This window comes from Rhinatrema bivittatum, chromosome 3 (genome assembly GCF_901001135.1).
Source record: "Rhinatrema bivittatum chromosome 3, aRhiBiv1.1, whole genome shotgun sequence".
NCBI lineage: Eukaryota > Metazoa > Chordata > Amphibia > Gymnophiona > Rhinatrematidae > Rhinatrema > Rhinatrema bivittatum.
In genome coordinates this window covers 225662258-225681464 of record NC_042617.1, presented here as the reverse complement: position 1 = coordinate 225681464, position 19207 = coordinate 225662258, and the positions used below count along the sequence as shown (strand labels likewise).

The 19207-nt window shown below is 43.0% G+C and overlaps 1 protein-coding gene across 1 annotated transcript in view; it reads right to left on the bottom strand.

Moving 5' to 3' along the window:
• LOC115087279 (lysosomal-trafficking regulator-like) overlaps positions 1-19207 on the bottom strand; it is a 1534685-nt gene that overhangs the window by 186615 nt on the left and 1328863 nt on the right. The window contains 1 exon segment of the mRNA XM_029594260.1: positions 2786-3016. Within this exon segment, the coding sequence (XP_029450120.1) occupies positions 2786-3016 (231 nt within the window).

Here is a 19207-nt window from a genome sequence, read left to right as displayed (position 1 = left end):
TTAACATAGGAGCTTTAGACATTTTTAATGTGTCAACTTTTTTTTACTTATATTGCTTTTACTTTTTATCTTTTGGTAATTTTATAGTTTTAAAAATCCAGATTTTTTATGTATATTTATAATATAATTGTATTTGTCTACTTTTCCCCCTATTTTTTATTATGATTAATTGTGAACTGCTGAGATGGATTTGTCCGTGCAACGGTATATAAAATTGTTTAAATAAATAAATAAATGTAACATCTCTCTCAGGTTATAGTGATGCCAAATGAGAGATGATTTCACTGAAGACCTCCCCACTATCCAAGTGGGTATATGCAGATGGAGTAGGATTTTGCTATTGTATAGTAACTGAAGATGAACCTTGTGCCCATTAAATATATTGTCCTAGTCTCACCCCTAGACCGTGGGCAGGTCCCTACTGGAAAAATTACCAGAGCAAATTATACAATCATCATACAAAGGAAACAATGAATAAATCTTTACTAGAAAACAGTGGGCAAAACCGGGAAACAGGAGATGGAATAAAAAGCATATACTATGATATAACAGGCATCTAGCAACAATATAATGCAAATATATGGCAATCATGATATGAATAATAATAATGCAGGCAACACACTCCAGCAGGAATAAGAGCCCTACAAGCAATTATATACACTAAATAACGTCAATATTAATTGTAATTTGTACAACTGTTTCATTAAACTAATCCCCTTGAGTACTGAGGAAACTAATTCCCCAGTCATATTCTATAGGTATGCATACCATCTGTTGAGGCCCTTGAAGATTTTAGATGAGATATAGAAAGAACTTCCAGTGAATATTTTAAGGTGGGAGATAGCCCTCACCCTGGGCTGGCTCCAAAGTCCACACTTCCCCTCTTTGGGGACAGGTTTGAGCTCAAGCTTTCCATCAGTCCCAGTAAACAAGGGATTACAATGCCCTGCCCTGCACAGGAGCAGTATTCAGCTGACTGAAACCCAAGCAGAAGTCTGGTTTTAAAATAGGCTGGGCTGCTGCAACTATCCAGAGAAAGGGGAATAAGGAAAAATCTCACCTCTTCTCATGCTGAAGGAATTTGTCTAAACTGTATCCCAAGTCCATTTTCCTGAAGATCATAACAACTGTAGGCCCACTCCTGATGGGAGGCCAATATATCCCAGATGCTTGGATCCTTTGACCCTCAGACTCATCTATCTCCTGGTAGCTGTAGAAAGAAACTGCTTTCCTGCTCTATCAGGATCACTCAATCCTCCACCCAGCCCAGGAGACCCTGAAAAAAACACCTTTTCCTCCTTAAATGGAGAAAAAATCCCACAATTCATTGTTCTTCCTGTTCTCCTGCTTCAGTTCAACTATGTCATCATGAGGGAAGAGGTTTTTTCCTCAAAGGGGCTAATCCTACAGCTGCTGGTTTCTGCAGCAGCAGCACAAGTCTTCTATTGAGTTTTAATTGAAACTTTTCTTTCTACATATCTCTGCTCATAGTGAAGAAAGGAAACAGTGTCCAGCAGATCCTCTGCTATAATCTGGAGTACAGTTGTTCCCAGTCCCTGGGTTAACTATATAGACTCAGCATAAGGTAAGCTCATGAGGCTGGGACCAAAGTTAGGGGATGCAGCCACATCTTTTTTTTTTTTTTTCATTTATATATTCAGTCTTTCGGGATGCTTCAAATCAGATTACATTCAAGTACTGTATTTACCTATCCAGAGAGGGTTACAATCTAAGGGGTACATTTTTAAAAAAAGCGCGAGCACGTACTTTTGTTCGCACACCAGGCGCAAACAAAAATATGCCGGATTTCAATAGATATGTGCGTATCTTTTAAAATCCGGGGTCGGCGTGCGCAAGGGGGTGCACATTTGTGCACCTTGCGCGCGCCGAGCCCTGCGCGCGCTGCCCGTTCCCTCCGAGGCCGCTTCGAAATCGGAGTGGCCTCGGAGGGAACTTTCCTTCCGCCTGCCCCCACCTTCCCCTCCCTTCCCTTATCTAACCCACCTCTCAGCCCTACCTAAATCCCCCTCCTAACTTTTATCCAGGAAGTTACGCCTGCCTCCAGGCAGTCGTAACTTGCGCGTGCCGAATGTCTGCTGGCACGGCAGGCCCCGACACAGGCCGCTGTGTCAGGACACTCGGCCACGCCCCCGGACAGCCCCGGGATATACTCGCATCCCGGGGCTTGCGCGCGCCACTGAGCCTATGCAAAATAGGCTTGGCGCACGCAGGGGCAGATTTCCTCAGGTTACGTACGTATCTTACACGCGTAGCCTTTGAAAATCTGCCCATAAATTTGTACCTGAGGTACAAATTTATGGGCATTTATTGACTTGCCCAAAGTCAAAAGGAGCTGCAGTGGGCTTTCATGGTTCACACCCTACTACTCTAATCACTAGGCTCCTCTTCCAGCTACCCAAGTTTTTCCTTCATTTATATTCCATGTTCCCCTTCTTTGCCTAGCCCAGCTACTGCAGTGAAAGTCCTCTGGCTGAGATACATATGTTGATTCTTTCTGAAATCCAGTACAAGAATACACATGAGCAGGTGTCTCACTTAAGTGATAGTTAGGTCTCCCTCTTCGTTGCTGTCAATAATGTCTCTGCAGTCTCCCAAGTGCCTGCCTACTGAGGATCAAATCTGGGTCTCCTGCTCAATGTGCTGCTGCTTTTTCATGAGGCTAGGCCATTTATATGACTTTTCATTGCTCTCAAAATCTTTTTGAGATAGAAGTTATTTTGCCTTTTTTATACAAAAGTGTAATACTGCAATCAAAGTAAAATACCGGATAAATGATATCCTTTGTGTGATCCCTAGCTTCTCTGAAAGCTAGCTGTACTAACAGTCCCATGGCAGCAGGAAGTTCTCCTTCCATGATCAGTTTAGATCCAGGCCTGCTCACATGCGCTGTCTGAAAGAGTTGACGAGGTGTTTGTCCATATGTTTTTATCATGGTTTCTAGCGCACGCCTCTGAACTGGATCCTCTACTGCAGAAACGTCCATTCCAAAGTATGTCTGAAATATAAAAAGAAAATAAGTTAAAATTATGTAAAAAATATGAAAACTACCACATATATACAAGTAGAAACCTAAAAAGAACTTAATGGACAGGTTTATTCTAATTAGTGAGAAACAACATATACAGCTGTGGTGTTAGTGCCTTCAAGGGATTCAATGAATCCCCTGCCCTAATTGTATTTCTTAGCTGATTTGAAATATTTATTCTTTTTATTAGTATGGTTTTATTATTATTGATGCTTTATATTAATTTTGTTTGATATTTTGTGAGGAATGGTAGAGGGTTTTTATCCACTGTTGAACTGCATACAGACTCTGACTTCTTATGGTTTTGAGTTACGTTTTTGTCTGCATGTTTCTATTTATATTTTATAGTATCCTCATTCTATATTTGGTGAAGGTCTGTGTTTTGCATGTATGATGGGGGGGGGGGGGGGAGACTTTTTGCTTGTGTTTAGTTTGTGGTAGGGATCTATATCGGCCTGGCTTGTTCTGTGTTCCTAATAGGAGGTTACAAAAGAGTGGTTCTACTCCTCCTCCTCAATCTGAATGGGCCAGGCATCTAGCCTGGGGCTAGATGCCTGGCCCACCTTAAAATCTAGAGGGAGGAAGTTCTGTGGGTGGGATCTTGCTGGGCAAGATTAGAGGTGGAGCCCAGAAAGGAACAGGAGGTCCTGTGTCTCCAGGAGAAGCCAGCTCCTGAGCCTTCTCTGGTTGAAGCTAATGGTGAGAATACATTGCTGGAAGGTAGTCAGTTTACTATTGTATATGTTGATAAGTGTAATAAAGCTAAAAGTTGCAAAAAGAAAACTGAAGTCAGTATGGTTCCTGCCTTCAGACCAAGAAAGTTACTCAGGCGAGTTGTTCTACGGCCTAGTATAATATTTGTAGTGTTGTCTTTTCATAGGAAGGGTTGTTACTGTTTGAATGCTGGCAGTTATTGCTGTTTTTATGTGGTAGGTTTTTCATATTATGATTGCAATTCTGTTTAATTATTCCCTTCTGAGAGCCATGCCCATATCCAACATGCGTTACAATAGGCCTAATTCCATATGGGTTCCAAGTCTCTTTTTTGCTCTTTTGCAGGGTTTTCTGGATAGCACCACAGCAGTGCATATAAATATGATATACACATAGTTGTAATTGATATTTTACCTCCAGAAGGCAGTACTTTGAATGCCCTTTTTCATGTAAATTCTATTATTAGTAAAGGGCCTAGGATGAAGTTAGGGGGAGGGGGAGGACCTAGTTTAGTGTTAGGGAGAAGAGAAGAAAGGACCTAGGAATTTTTTTTGAGAGATTAAAACTTTACAATGTAAATGAAACAAAATATTGCTAAATATTATTTTGTGTTGCTCCTTTCATTTGAATACAATACAATACTCACTTATTTCCAGATTTATACCACAGACACATCACTAGAACAATCTCATTCTTTGGCCTTCAATCTCATTTTTTGGGACATTAAATTTCACTCCATGAAATGCAGGGGTAGGAGGGATAGAAGGTAAGTGATTACATCAGAGAGGGGCAGGTGATTATGCCAGGGGATTGGGAGGGGGGAAGGAGAGGGAAATTAATGTGATTATGCTGGGGGTGGTGGAGGGAAGCTGATGTTGTGTATTTACTGAATCCCCTACTTAGAATATCACCATACATCATAAATAAATCTATGGAGAAGGTGTCCAGCTTGAAGATTCACTGGTGGGAGAGGTGGGAGGGGAGGAGGAGGAAATGATGTGGAGGGGAGAGGTGGTGAGAGAGGTGGGAGGGGAGGAGGAGGAAATGATGTGGAGGGGTTGTGACTCTCTGTCTTATCAGTCAGTGCAGTTGCTGCTCCTGGAATCTGGGTACAACTAATTTTATAAGAAGCTAGGATCACTCTCAACTGGTATCTCAAAGTCTTGGGAGGAATTTTTTTTTGTTTCTAGACCTCAGAGAAAAATACCACAGGGAAAAATACTTTGGAAACAGCGCACTGCATGATGGCAGCTCCACAACAAGTATTACTATCAGTTCCAAGGGTTAGACTAGTCAAAAGAAAGTAAAGGGTTTTTTCATGCGCAGGTCCTATGGTATACCTTACTTCTTAATATCAGATTGATAGAAGATTATTCTGTATTCCATAAACAATTTAAACCCTGACTTTTCCAAGAGGCCTCTATAATTTTATCATACATTTTGCAATTTTGATGCATGCCGTATTATTTGTTTATTGTTCACTACCCTGTAACCCAATGAGAAAAGAAAGTTTATAAATATGAAAATAAATAAATGAATTGTCCAGGAGACTCCATCTTTAAAGGGGTTGTGTGGCCCCCAGACTCCTCCCTTCCCTGTCCATAGTATAAAACATCCCTGGGGGGTCTAGTGAGACCCTTCTCCCAAACCTCTCCATTTGAAGCAGCACCAATGTAAAAAAACAGAAATCTGGGGTACTGCCAGCCCCTCCCTTCAGTGTCAAACTCTGTCTCTTTAAAAGTGAATTTTCAGAGTTGTGTGTGTAAAAAATGGCACATGCATGCACAAATATTGCATATTCATGTAAGTGCTCTTTTATAAACTTCAAACATATAAGTGCACATAACAGTGCATGAATAAATGTGCTTGTATAAAAAAAGAGGGGGCTAGGGGAGGGACCAGGGGCATTCTAGGGTGGGCCAACATTTACGTATATAATTTGATATTTTATAACCTCCAAAAGTGACACGTGTGTTACTAGTCTCTTTGCAGAAATATTTACATCCTACTTTGCTGATAAAACAGCTACTATATGTAATACCATCTCAAGTAATCATACTATTTATTTATTTATTTATTTCGCATTTTTCTATACCGACTTTCCAATAACAGAATTACTGATCAATTCGGTTTACATTCTAAACAATAACAACAATGACAAGTAAATGTCTTACAATGAACAGGTCGAATTAACTTGGATATACTACATAATAGATAGCTTTTACTTCAAAGGAGTGAGATGGCACAGTTTTGATTAATCATTAGAACCTGAGGTCATCCAAGCCATCAATAGATTAAACTTTACCTCCATTGAATCCTTGCTCCACCACCATGCTAAAACTCATAAGAAAGGAATCTGCTGAATTTATTACCAAATTTTTAAACTCATCTCTTCCCTCTGGTTCTTTTTCAACAGCAATGAAAAGAGCCTTGGTCCACCCCATCCTCAAAAAAGCATGATAATCCTACCATTCTCTCAAATTATTGTCTCATCTCTCTTCTGTTTATCAAAGATTACAGAGAATATTGTACTACAGCAACTGTGACTTTTCTTGACTATCGTACCGTACTCGATCAGTACCAATTTGGATTTTAAAAATTGCATAACATCATCAAAATGTTACTTCTATCTACATTTAACACTATCCGTCATGGGTTTGATTCAGGTACACAATATGCACATATATTCTTCTTGACCTCCTCGACCTTTCATAATTTTGTTTACTCTAGTCTAATCTTTCACTTGGCTTCTCTGGTAATGTTCTTCCCATCTGACTGACCATAAGCAGCAACTGACATGTGGATCTGACTCCTCTGCTTGGCGCACACTTTTGTCCCATGTACCCCAAGGCTCAGCTCTTTCAGCAGCACTATTTAACATCTATTTGACTCCTTTATGCTGTCTACATGTGAGTCCTGGAGTATACTACAAGTTGTATGCTGATGACATACAATTATTTTTCTCTCTTAAATCTTCATGAGCATTAACCAAGCAATTTATTTCCCTCTTGTCTCTTTTCAATACAAAAATAGTTTCATCAAAACAAACTCTCTTACTGGTAAAACTAAACATATGATCTTACCACATTTCCCATCTTCAAACCTTTCTGATAAACTCTCATTTTTTTATAATTAAAATTTTATTGACAGGTAACATCCATAATACAGATACCACAAATATCGATGATGTAAGTTGACATCAAACAACCATCAACATAATCAAGTATAAATAGAAGTTGAGACCTCAGTTCAGCAAAAACAGAAAGGTATGAAGAATATCATCTCATCACCCCATAGTTCTTCTTTCATCCCTATCCCCCATTAGCTGAATTCCCTATACCCCCACCCTACCTAACCCAACCCCACTCTCAATTATATCACCTCTGCATCCTCCATTGTATATTCAGGTCCCAGACTTTCTCAAAGCTAGCTATCCTATCATTGTTCATGGCTGTTAGCTTTCCCATATAATAAACTCTCTCAATTCTAATGCACACTTCGGACATTGAAGCAATAAGCAATCTCACATCGTGCAGCTGTGGCCACCTACAATACCAATCTTTGGTCATTCTCATTCTCCACATTGGCCAATATACTCAATAGGCACATTTTAGGGTCCTTGGCTACAATAATCTTGCTCATACTCTTAATAAATCACAGCACCTCATCCCACAACTTCCCAATCTCCGGACAGTCCCACCACAAATGAAAGAATGTGCCAAGAGCCCCACATCCCTTCCAGCATCTATCGCTTGAGGCATTAAACATTTTGCACAACCTAACAGGATAGCATCTTATACCCATTTTCTTTTATTAAATAATGGCTATGAAACAGTGATCCACTCTCCCTCGTCCAAGGTGTCTCCCAAATCTGCCTCCTATGTAATCTGACACGCCATCTTCCCCTTTAATTCCTTATTCAACAAGGCATAAATCCTGGAAATTGGTGTTTTAAGCCGGTTTGACTGGTCACAGTAATTTTCAAAAAGTGTTTGCCTTTTTTTTTTAGCTCGTTATCAATCTTTGCCGTGCAGAAAAAGTGAATTAGCTGCTCCAATCTCCAATCCCTTTTCCTTCCATCTCTCTATCTCCTTCCTTTCAGGTCCAGGAACAAAATTTCTATTAAAGAGCAATGAAGTTAAATGATAAGCCTGCTTCTCTCCCACCAACCTCAACTTCCACTTTCCCCATACCCCAAGAACCAAACTAGAAAATGGGAAAAGACCAGTAAGCCAATGCCTCCCTCCTTGCCAAACTCAAACTTTCAATGGAGGGTCTCCTGCCCTAGTCTGGGCTGCTTTAGCCCATGGCTTAAGCCAGGGGTCGGGAACCCATGGCTCGTGAGCCAGATATGGCTCTTTTGAGGGCTGCATCTGGCTCGCAGACAAGGGTCGCCACACTTTCCCGCTGACCCAGCTGCTCCCCGGTCCTCCTCCGCCCGGGCTTAAAATGCTGTCAGCCCGGGCGGAACGCGGCAGGACAGCTGGAGTCAGCGGCACCGGCGTGCTCTCTTTTTCCTGCCCCCCCCCCCCCCCCCGCGGCCCGGAAGAGGAAGTGGAGCGTATCAGGTGCCTGCGCGGCAAGAAGAGGCCACGCTAGTGCGCTTGGCATCGGCCCGAAGAAAAGAAGACTGCAGCGCGGCTCGGAGGAAAATGAAGAACTTCATCCGCGGCCGATGGGACGCCGCCTCCGCGAGGGCTGAAAATGAAGAGCTTAGCGTTGGGAGGAGGCTGCTGCTGCCGCGAGTTCCCGGGGTGGGGGAGAGAGAGAGTGAATGAGCGAGCAAGCATGTGTTTGCTCGCTCATTCACTCTCTCTCACCCCGGGAACTCGCGGCAGCAGCAGCCTCCTCCCAACGCTAACCTCTTCATTTTCAGCCCTCGCGGAGGCGGCGTCCCATCGGCCGCGGTTGAAGTTCTTCATTTTCCTCCGAGCCGCGCTGCAGTCTTCTTTTCTTCGGGCCGATGCCGAGCGCACTAGCGTGGCCTCTTCTTGCCGCGCAGGCACCCGATACGCTCCACTTCCTCTTCCGGGCCGCGGGGGGGGGGGGGGGGCCTGTGTGAGTGAGTGGATGTGTGTGTGTGAGAGAGAGATTGCATGTATGTGAATGATTGAAGCCTGTATATGTGAAAGAGAGTATGTCTGTGATTGAGAGCCTGCCTGTGAGAGAGAGAGAGCAAGAATGTAAGTTTACCATTGGGAACCTGTATGTGTAAGTTTGTGATTGAAAACCTGTTTGTGTGAAAGAGTATGTGTGTATGATTGAGATCCTTTGTGTGTGAGAGAAATCATGTGTATGTATGATTAAGAGCCTGTGTGTATAAGTAAGAGAGAGATCATGTGTGTCTGTGTGTGATTGAGAGCTGGTTTAGGTGATGGAGCATGTGAGTATGTGATTGAGAGCCTGTGTTTAAATGAGAGAGAGAGACCATGTGTGTCTTATGTATGACTGAGAGCTGATTTAGGTGAGGGAGCATGTGAGTATGTGATTGAGAGCCTGTGTTTAAATGAGAGAGAGAGACCATGTGTGTCTGTGTGTGATTGAGAGCTGATTTAGGTGAGGGAGCATGTGAGTATGTGATTGAGAGCCTTTGTTTAAATGAGAGAGAGAGATCATGTGTGTCTGTGTGTGATTGAGAGCTGGTTTAGGTGATGGAGCATGTGAGTATGTGATTGAGAGCCTGTGTTTAAATGAGAGAGAGAGACCATGTGTGTCTGTGTGTGATTGAGAGCTGATTTAGGTGAGGGAGCATGTGAGTATGTGATTGAGAGCCTGTGTGTAAATGAGAGAAAGAGAGGACATGTTTGTAAGCATGTAAATGAGAGTCTGTGTGTGAGAGAAAAGACAGCATGTATTTATGTGATTGAAAGCCTGTGTGTCTGTGTGTAAGCGTGAAAAGATAGACAGCATGTGTGTAAATGCATAATTAAGAGCCTATATAAGTGAGAGAGAAAAAACATGTGTATATGTGAGTACTGAGAGCATGTGTGTATAGGTGTGTCATTGAGAGCCAGTGTGAGAGAGAGCGCTGGTATGTGACTGAGAGAGGAGAAAGTTCCAAGCAAACCACCCCGCCTCCTGCTAATTCAGAACAATCTCAGGACACCTGGATATCAAACGTTCCCAGGTATGCAGAGCAAAAAAATTTTTGTATCCTTATTATTTTTCATTACTGGGTCTTTGTGTCTGCTATTTTGAAATATTTTGTTGGTATCTGGAAATGTTTTATATGAGTTTTTAATTGTTGGATATTCCACCCATCAGCTGTTTCGAAATATGTTCTTTTTGTTAGTACAGTTTTACTGCTGATGATTTTATATTTCTTGATTTGTTTTATAAGGATGGGTGATGTTTCTTTTTTCCTTTGTTACACTGCATACAGAGACTCTGGCTTGTTGCAGTTTCCAATTCAGTTTTTTCTGCATGCTTCTTGTTCTGCGTTTTGGTCTCTTTATTCTATGTTAGGTGAGGGACAGCACGTGATTCAGGTGAGATTTTCTGCTGGCATGTAGTTTCTGTGTAGGACTCTATAGCAGCCTGACTTGGTCCGTTTTCCTAATAGGAGATGTATTGGTGTCTTAAGGCCTGGTGTAATATTTTCAGAGACTTATGGTACTTTAAAAGTGTGATCTTACATAAAATGCACACATTTACTTGTATTTAGTTTTAAACATATTGTATGGCTCTCACGGAATTACATTTTAAAATATTTGGCGTTTATGGCTCTCTCAGCCAAAAAGGTTCCTGACCCCTGGCTTAAGCTCTTCATCCTTTTCTAATGTATTAAAGCACTCAATTGGAATGCCGCAAAATACCAAAGTAAGGCCTTTGAATCCCGGTGGTAACGGAGGGTGGGCGAAGCAGGGGGCGGTCCTGTGCTAGCCGGCAGTGATCCGATAAAGGTGCTTACCTTTCACTGTCGGCGCAGTCTTCGCGGCATGAGCCCCGGTGCCGCCCCAACTCCTCCTCTTTTGGGGCAGATGCTGCTCCGACTCCGCCCCCATTCTGGTATCGCGTGCGAAACGTCCCTTATTGCGTGCGATACGCTTAGTAAATGAGCCCCTAAGATGGGAATACTGAGACACTCCCTCCCCCCTTAGCTTCTCTTGAAAAAAGACTGAGCTAGAAACCCTGGGTGGCCGACATCTCCAAATAAACCTAAGTAATTTTCGTTGACATAGTTTCAAGAATTTATCTAGCATAGCCACTAGTAGCATCTGAAAAAATAACGAAAATATAATTTTAATGATATTTTAATGACAGAATAAAATAGGGTAAAGCATAAACATTGGCAAGTTAAATGTAAGACATTGATAAGACAGGCTAAGAGAGAATTTGAAAAGAAGTTGGCTGTAGAGGCAAAAACTCACAGTAAAAACTTTTTAAAATATATCTGAAGCAGAAAGCCTGTGAGGGAGTCAGTTGGACCGTTAGATGATCGAGGGGTTAAAGGGGCACTTAGAGAAGATAAGGCCATCGCGGAAAGATTAAATGATTTCTTTGCTTCAGTGTTTACTGAAGAGGATGTTGGGTAGGTACCCGTAATGGAGAAGGTTTTCAAGGGTAATGATTCAGATGGACTGAATCAAATCACAGTGAACCTAGAAGATGTGGTAGGCCTGATTGACAAACTGAAGAGTAGTAAATCACCTGGACCGGATGGCATACACCCCAGAGTTCTGAAGGAACTAAAAAATGAAATTTCAGACCTATTAGTAAAAATTTGTAAATTTCATTAAAATCATCCATTGTACCTGAAGACTGGAGGATAGCAAATGTAACCCCAATATTTAAAAAGGGCTCCAGGGGCGATCCGGGAAACTACAGACCGGTTAGCCTGACTTCAGTGCCAGGAAAAATAGTGGAAAGTGTTCTAAACATCAAAATCACAGAACATATAGAAAGACATGGTTTAATGGAACAAAGTCAGCATGGCTTTACCCAGGGCAAGTCTTGCCTCACAAATCTGCTTCACTTTTTTGAAGGAGTTAATAAACATGTGGATAAAGGTGAACCGGTAGATATAGTATACTTGGATTTTCAGAAGGCGTTTGACAAAGTTCCTCATGAGAGGCTTCTAGGAAAAGTAAAAAGTCATGGGATAGGTGGCGATGTCCTTTCGTGGATTGCAAACTGGCTAAAAGACAGGAAACAGAGTAGGATTAAATGGGCAATTTTCTCAGTGGAAGGGAGTGGACAGTGGAGTGCCTCAGGGATATGTATTGGGACCCTTACTTTTCAATATATTTATAAATGATCCGGAAAGAAATACGACGAGTGAGATAATCAAATTTGCAGATGACACAAAATTGTTCAGAGTAGTTAAATCACAAGCAGATTGTGATAAATTGCAGGAAGACCTTGTGAGACTGGAAAATTGGGCATCCAAATGGCAGATGAAATTTAATGTGGATAAGTGCAAGGTGATGCATATAGGGAAAAATAACCCATACTATAATTACACAATGTTGGGTTCCATATTAGGTGCTACAACCCAAGAAAGAGATCTAGGTGTCATAGTGGATAACACATTGAAATCGTCGGTACAGTGTGCTGCGGCAGTCAAAAAAGCAAACAGAATGTTGGGAATTATTAGAAAGGGAATGGTGAATAAAACGGAAAATGTCATAATGCCTCTGTATCGCTCCATGGTGAGACCGCACCTTGAATACTGTGTACGATTCTGGTCGCCGCATCTCAAAAAAGATATAATTGCGATGGAGAAGGTACAGAGAAGGGCTACCAAAATGATAAGGGGAATGGAACAACTCTCCTATGAGGAAAGACTAAAGAGGTTAGGACTTTTCAGCTTGGAGAAGAGACGACTGGGGGGGGGATATGATAGAGGTGTTTATAATCATGAGAGGTCTAGAACAGGTAGATGTGAATCGGTTATTTACTCTTTCGGATAGTAGAAAGACTAGGGGGCACTCCATGAAGTTAGCATGGGGCACATTAAAAACTAATCTCCTGCTTAGCTCCATTTTACTCCAATCATGCTTATTAAGCCTGTTTATTGTTGATTGTTATTTATTTATTTATTCGTTTCTTGTATTTTATAATCTTATTTGTTATTTGTAATAATTTTACAATTTTACAATTTTTAATGTTTAATTTCTAACCTGTCCTCGGCTCTACCTATAAGTTCCCATGATGTTAGACATGTTATTTGTACCCTCTTGTTCGATAGAATGTTCAATGTAATTTCAAACTTTGGTTCTATGTAAACCGACGTGATATGTACCAGTACATGAACATCGGTATATAAAAGCCCTTAAATAAATAAAAATAATCGGAGAAAGTTCTTTTTTACTCAACGCACAATTAGACTCTGGAATTTGTTGCCGGAGGATGTGGTTAGTGCAGTTAATATAGCTGTGTTTTTTTAGGTTTAACAATTTTTATTGATGCATATAACGGTAAGGTACATCAACAACCTTAAGATACAGAAAAAATATAGAATGCATCACAGGTTTATGTCCCCCTTCTGCCCCCTCCACCCTTCCCCCCCCCCCTCAAAGATCCTCTGCTAAATGAGTCCGCAACAGATTAAGTAAGGTAGAGCCCTCACCATCACCACCATTAACAACAGTATGCAGAATCAATGTTACAGTGAAACGAGTTGGATAGAAGTGTCATGTATGGATAGAATAACATTGGATCCACACCCAGCCCTGCAAAGGCAAACCACCAGAATTCGCAGGGATAAACTGCTACAGACAAAGAGAACACATCAACAATGGTCAGGTACAACAGATATGACAGTCACACTTGAGATATGGATGTCCAGGAAGTCCGCCAGGCCAGATAAGGGTTCCAAATGCGGTGAAAGGATTTCAGCCTCCCGTATTTTTCCGCTGTGAGTTTATTCAAGGTACAAATGTGGTCCGTCCTATGTTGCACCGCAGCCAAGGATGCACCTGGCTTATTCTTCCATTGGCGCGCAATTTCAAGTCTCGTTGCGATGCACACTTGTGTACAAAAGGCCGAACAAGCCTTGGAAGCTTCCCGATCAAAGTCACTCAGCAAGGCACCCTCAGCTGCTAGACGTATCGAGGAAGCAAGCACCTCAGAGATCCAACATTCCACCTTCCTCCAGAGAGGCTGTATACAGTCCCCAGCCCACCACATATGGAAAAACGTACCCTTGGTATCACAGCCCCTCCAACATTTCCCATCATGCCCAGGTATTATCTTCCCCAATCTATCAGGGGTCATATACCAACGATAGAAAAGTTTATAACCATTTTCTACAAGCAATGCGGACACTGAAGCTTTACTAATGCATAAAAGAATGCGATCCCAGTCCTGAGTAGATATATCCCGTTTGAGATCAACACTCCACGCCAAGATATGACCAGTGTCTGCCAGAATCCTAGTATTTAGTAATTTATAAATCTTTGAGAGCAACCCCCTCGTTCGCTGTGGATTAGAGCAGTACCCTTCAAAGAGAGTTTTCCCCTTAGACAGGTCCGCTGACACTCCATTGGTGGAACAAAAATGTGCAAGCTGATGGTAAGCTAGGAACTCAGTGGCCGGTAACCCCGAGTTTTCCTGTAGGGAAGTGAAAGAGAGCAATTTATCACTCCCCCATATGTGTGCCAGCCGAGTTAGGGATCTGGCTTTCCAGGCATGGAATGCTGAGGCTGGGAGGCCCGGCCCAAAGTCCTTATTATGATATAGACTAGTTAAGTAAAAATATCTCTTAGAGCCCACTAATTGTGTCTTCCACTGAGCCCACATGGATAAAGTATGTTTGGTGGTAGGCAACAGAGCCTTGCATTCCAGCCACGTGGAACGCGGTTGCCAAGGCATTGCATCAAGTTTCATCTCTGGTACCCTATCCTGCTCTATAAGGACCCAGTGCTTCATAACCGGCTCCCCATGCCATTCAATAATGGGTCTGACTTGGCCCGCCACGAAGTACCATTGAAAGTTAGGTACGCTAAGACCCCCTTCCAATCTAGTTTGATACAGCACCTGTCTCCGAATGCGCGGTGGCCGCCTGCGCCAGATAAAACTAAAGATGCGCCTTTGCCAAAGTTTTAGTGCCGCATTTGGAATAGCAATAGGAAGAGACTGAAATAAGTAAAGTAGTTTGGGTAAAATGGACATTTTTACAGTAGCTATACGTCCCAACCACGATATTGGCAAGCGATGCCATTTATCCAAATCAAAAAAAATTTTCTTAATGAGAGGCGGGTAGTTATAGCTAAAGAGATCTTTCAGGTGGCTAGTGAGATAAATTCCCAAATATTTAAGCGTGTGATGTGCCCATCGGAAAGGGTGTAAAGGCTGCAAGGATACCACTGTTGCTGCAGCGCAAGTAACATTAAGTATCTCCGACTTCTCCCAGTTCACTTTATAACCAGACGCCTCGCTATAGCATCGGATCTCCCCTTCGATTGCTAATAAAGAAGAATGGGGATCTCTGACTATAAATATAATATCATCAGCAAAGAGACATAATTTGTGCATGAGACCACCTGCTCGCAACCCTTGTATGTTTGAATTGTTCCGTATACGGACTGCTAGAGGTTCCAAGAATATCGCAAAAAGTATGGGCGAAAGAGGGCACCCTTGTCGCGTTCCTCTCCCCACTTCAAAGCATTCAGAGTGCCCCCCATTGATTTTGAGGCACGCTTTTGGACGATCATATAATTTAAGCAACCATTCACGGAAATACGGGCCAAACCCCATTTTCTTCAACACCCCAAACAAAAATGGCCAGTGCACCATATCGAAGGCCTTCTCCGCATCCATGGAAAGAAGGAGCACTTCACCAGGGTTTTCATGAGCAATCCATAGCATATCAACCAATTTGCGAATGTTATCTCCTGCCATTCTCCCATGAATAAACCCAGCCTGGTCCTGGTGTATAAGACTAGTGATATAGGTATTTATACGTCCCGCTAGTATTTTGGCCAATATCTTGAGATCTAAATTTATCAGGGATATGGGGCGGTATGAGCCGCATATGGTAGGATCGCGCCCTGGCTTGGGAAGCACCGTTATACCCGCCAAGTTTGCCTGGGGACCAAGGGAGACGCCCAGTCGGAGAGAATTGTATACTTTTTGTAAGTGTGCAACAACATATGGCCCAAAAAGTTTATAAAATTTGGCCGTCAGACCATCTGGCCCCGGTGACTTCCCCACCTTCAAATCTTGTATGCTCTCTAATATCTCTGCTACTGTAATCTCAGCCTCCAGCGCAGCCTGCGCTTCGGCAGTGAGACACGGTAAAGATATGTCCGCCAAATACTCGTCCACTTTATCCTGTGCAATGTTAACATTAGGGGCATATAAGTGGGAATAAAATTCTAAAAACCTTTTACGTATGTCCGTATTATTGGTAAGCATACGATCCTTGTCTGCTTTTATTTTGGCTATGTTGTTTTGATATTGTATATGTTTTAACTTATTGGCCAACTGTTTCCCGGCTTTATTGCCTCCTTCAAAAAAGGCCTGATTCGCTAAAGACATTTGATGAGCTATCTGTTTAGATTCTAACCTAATGAGGTCCTCCCGAGCCTTGGTAAGTTGCAGCCAAATCTTTCCCGAACCGTCAGCTTGGTGTCTGTGGGATAATTGTTTTATCGTATCTCTTAATGCCTGTGCAGCCTTCGTCTCCTGCTTTTTAACATAGGTGCCCCGGGAAATTAGAATACCCCTAATATAAGCCTTGAAGGCCTCCCAGACCACTGGAGCAGCCACGTCCCCCCCCCCATTATTGTGAAAGAAGCATTTTATATCATCAACTAGGGCTTTCTGAAAATCCTCATCCCCCAGCAGTGATTCATTTAAGCGCCAGAAGCGAACTCCTGCGTCATACCCACGTAAAGTTACCTTTACTACTACAGCGGCATGGTCCGACCAAACTACCGGGTGTATATCCGAGGAAAGGATGTGATGAAACAATCCTTTATCTGCGAATATATAATCGATACGTGAATATGATAGATGCGATGTTGAATAAAACGTATACGACCTCGAGGTAGGATGATGCACCCTCCAGACATCAAGAAGCTGCCACTGAGTAACCAAAGCCTCTAGTTTTCCCCTCTGCTTGCATGAGGTCGACACAAAGCCCTTTGAGGCATCTATATGCGGCGAGCGAACTACGTTGAAGTCCCCTCCTAACAATAAGTATCCCCTGCTATGAGACAAAAGAAGAGCACTCAGTTGGTCAAAGAACAGTCCTTGTTCCTTGTTGGGGGCATAAATGTTCACTAACGTATAATCCACCCCATCAATCTTAATGACCAGAATTAGGTAACGACCCAATGGATCTCTAATGCAGGATTGATGTTCAAAGACCACATGAGGGCCCAGTAATATTCCCACCCCTGCATACTTAGCTTTCTTAGAGCTAGCTGCATAGTATTGATAGGGATATTTAGAGGAAGTCATTAACGATTCGTAACGAGCCCGGAGATGCGTCTCCTGGAGAAAGACAACATCCGCCTTCAAATAGCCCAATTCTTTATATAATAAGCGCCGCTTATGCGGAGTATTCAGCCCCTTTACATTGATAGAGGCTAGGCATATGTTAACCATGAGAACAAACCAACACCTGCCCTCCCAAATGCGTACCGAAGCAGTTCCCCCGCCTGCAACATACATATCCAACTCACAATCCTTTGAGTATACTTCCAACGTGGATGGAGGAATACACTAGCAGTGATGGTCTCCGCCCCCCCCCCCCCTGCTTTGGCCCCAACCCTCCCCCTCTCACCCCCCTCCCCTCCCCATTATGGGATCTATTCACACTCCCCCATAGATCCATCTGTATTCTACCTGTGGAGGAAAAAGATAACAAACTGCACTCCCCCCTCCCCCAAATCAGTCAGAAAAGATAGGAACAAACCAACATATGACATTTGAAACCTTTGCTGAACATAAAAACCTCTCAAGACAACTCAAACTAGCAGACTTTGGTATATGTAAGTACAAGCCAGAGACAGCCAATGCAAAAAGAAAAGCAACCCGCACAAATGTGCACAGTTCTGTCGATTCAGGTGGCCCCCTCAGTGGGCTTGGCAGTATCAGAATGTCTTTTCAGCCTGCTGTTGCGTGAGGTGGCCCTCTGCCATCTGGGAGGCTGCCCCTGGGGGTGAAGCTTGCGAGCAGGAGCAACTGCAGCGTTAGTGGGATGGAATCCCTTTTCTTTCAGAAAAGATGCTGCCTCCGTCACTGTAGATGCCTGAAATGTCTTCCCTTCACAGGTAAAAATAAGTCCAAACGGATGCATCCAACGATACTTAATATTCTCCCTTCTCAGATATTGGGTAACCTCCCGAAACTCAAATCGACTCTGAAGCGTTGCCTGGGAGAGGTCAGCGTAGACAGAGATCTCCTGGTTCTCCCACACCCAGTTAGGCTGCTTCCGTGCTGCAGAAGCAATCTTCTCCTTTTGCTGGTAATTGTGGAAACAGACGATTATGTCCCTTGGGACATTAGCTCTCGGTGGACGCAGCGCCCTATGTGCTCTGTCAAGTTTTATTTCTTCCATGACCTGCGGATCCGCGGAGCCTCCTGAGGATAGTAGATAAGAACAAAATCTAGTAACCAGCAGTTCACAGTTAGAATTATCATTATTTTCTGTGAAGCCCCGGAAACGGAGATTCCCCCTCCGCGCTCTATTTTCCAGGTCGGCCATTTTGACCCGCATGGTCGCATTTTCTCCCTGCAGCTCGGTGTACATTTCTTGGAGCTGTTTGGTATGCTCAGCCTGCTCATCCATTCTGCACTCGTGGTCATCCATACGTCGTCCCATCGCGTTTAACTCTTCATGAAAGTCATCCATCATCTCGCGTATCTCTTTTTTGTAGCTTTTTAAATCGGCGCGTATGCTGCAAAACCAGTCCCGAAATTCAGAACGGGAAGGTGCCTCTTCCGAGGTAACATGAAATTCGTCGTCTCCATCTGCCGGCTCCGACGCGGCATCCAACGCCGCGGCTTTTTCCCGGGCCTCCGCCTCCGCGCCCCCTGCTTTCTGATATGAGAAACAGTGGAAATCCACAGATTTTTTCTTCGCTGTCATCTCTAAAGTTGTCCGCCAGCAATCGCTTCAGGTTTATATCCAGATTGCACTCGAAATCTGCGGTTTGTCAGGCTAAAGATAGCTTTTTGGGGGAAAGTGACGGGAGCTCGTAAGTTAAGCAGCCAGCTTCGTGGCTGACGTCACTTCCTCCAATATAGCTGTGTTTAAAAAAGGATTGGATAAGTTCTTGGAGGAGAAGTCCATTACCTGCTATTAAGTTCACTTAGAGAATAGCCACTGCCATTAGCAATGGTTACATGGAATAGACTTAGTTTTTGGGTACTTGCCAGGTTCATATGGCCTGGATTGGCCACTGTTGGAAACAGGATGCTGGGCTTGATGGACCCTTGGTCTGACCCAGTATGGCATTTTCTTATGTTCTTATGTTCTTACCCTTCCCAACT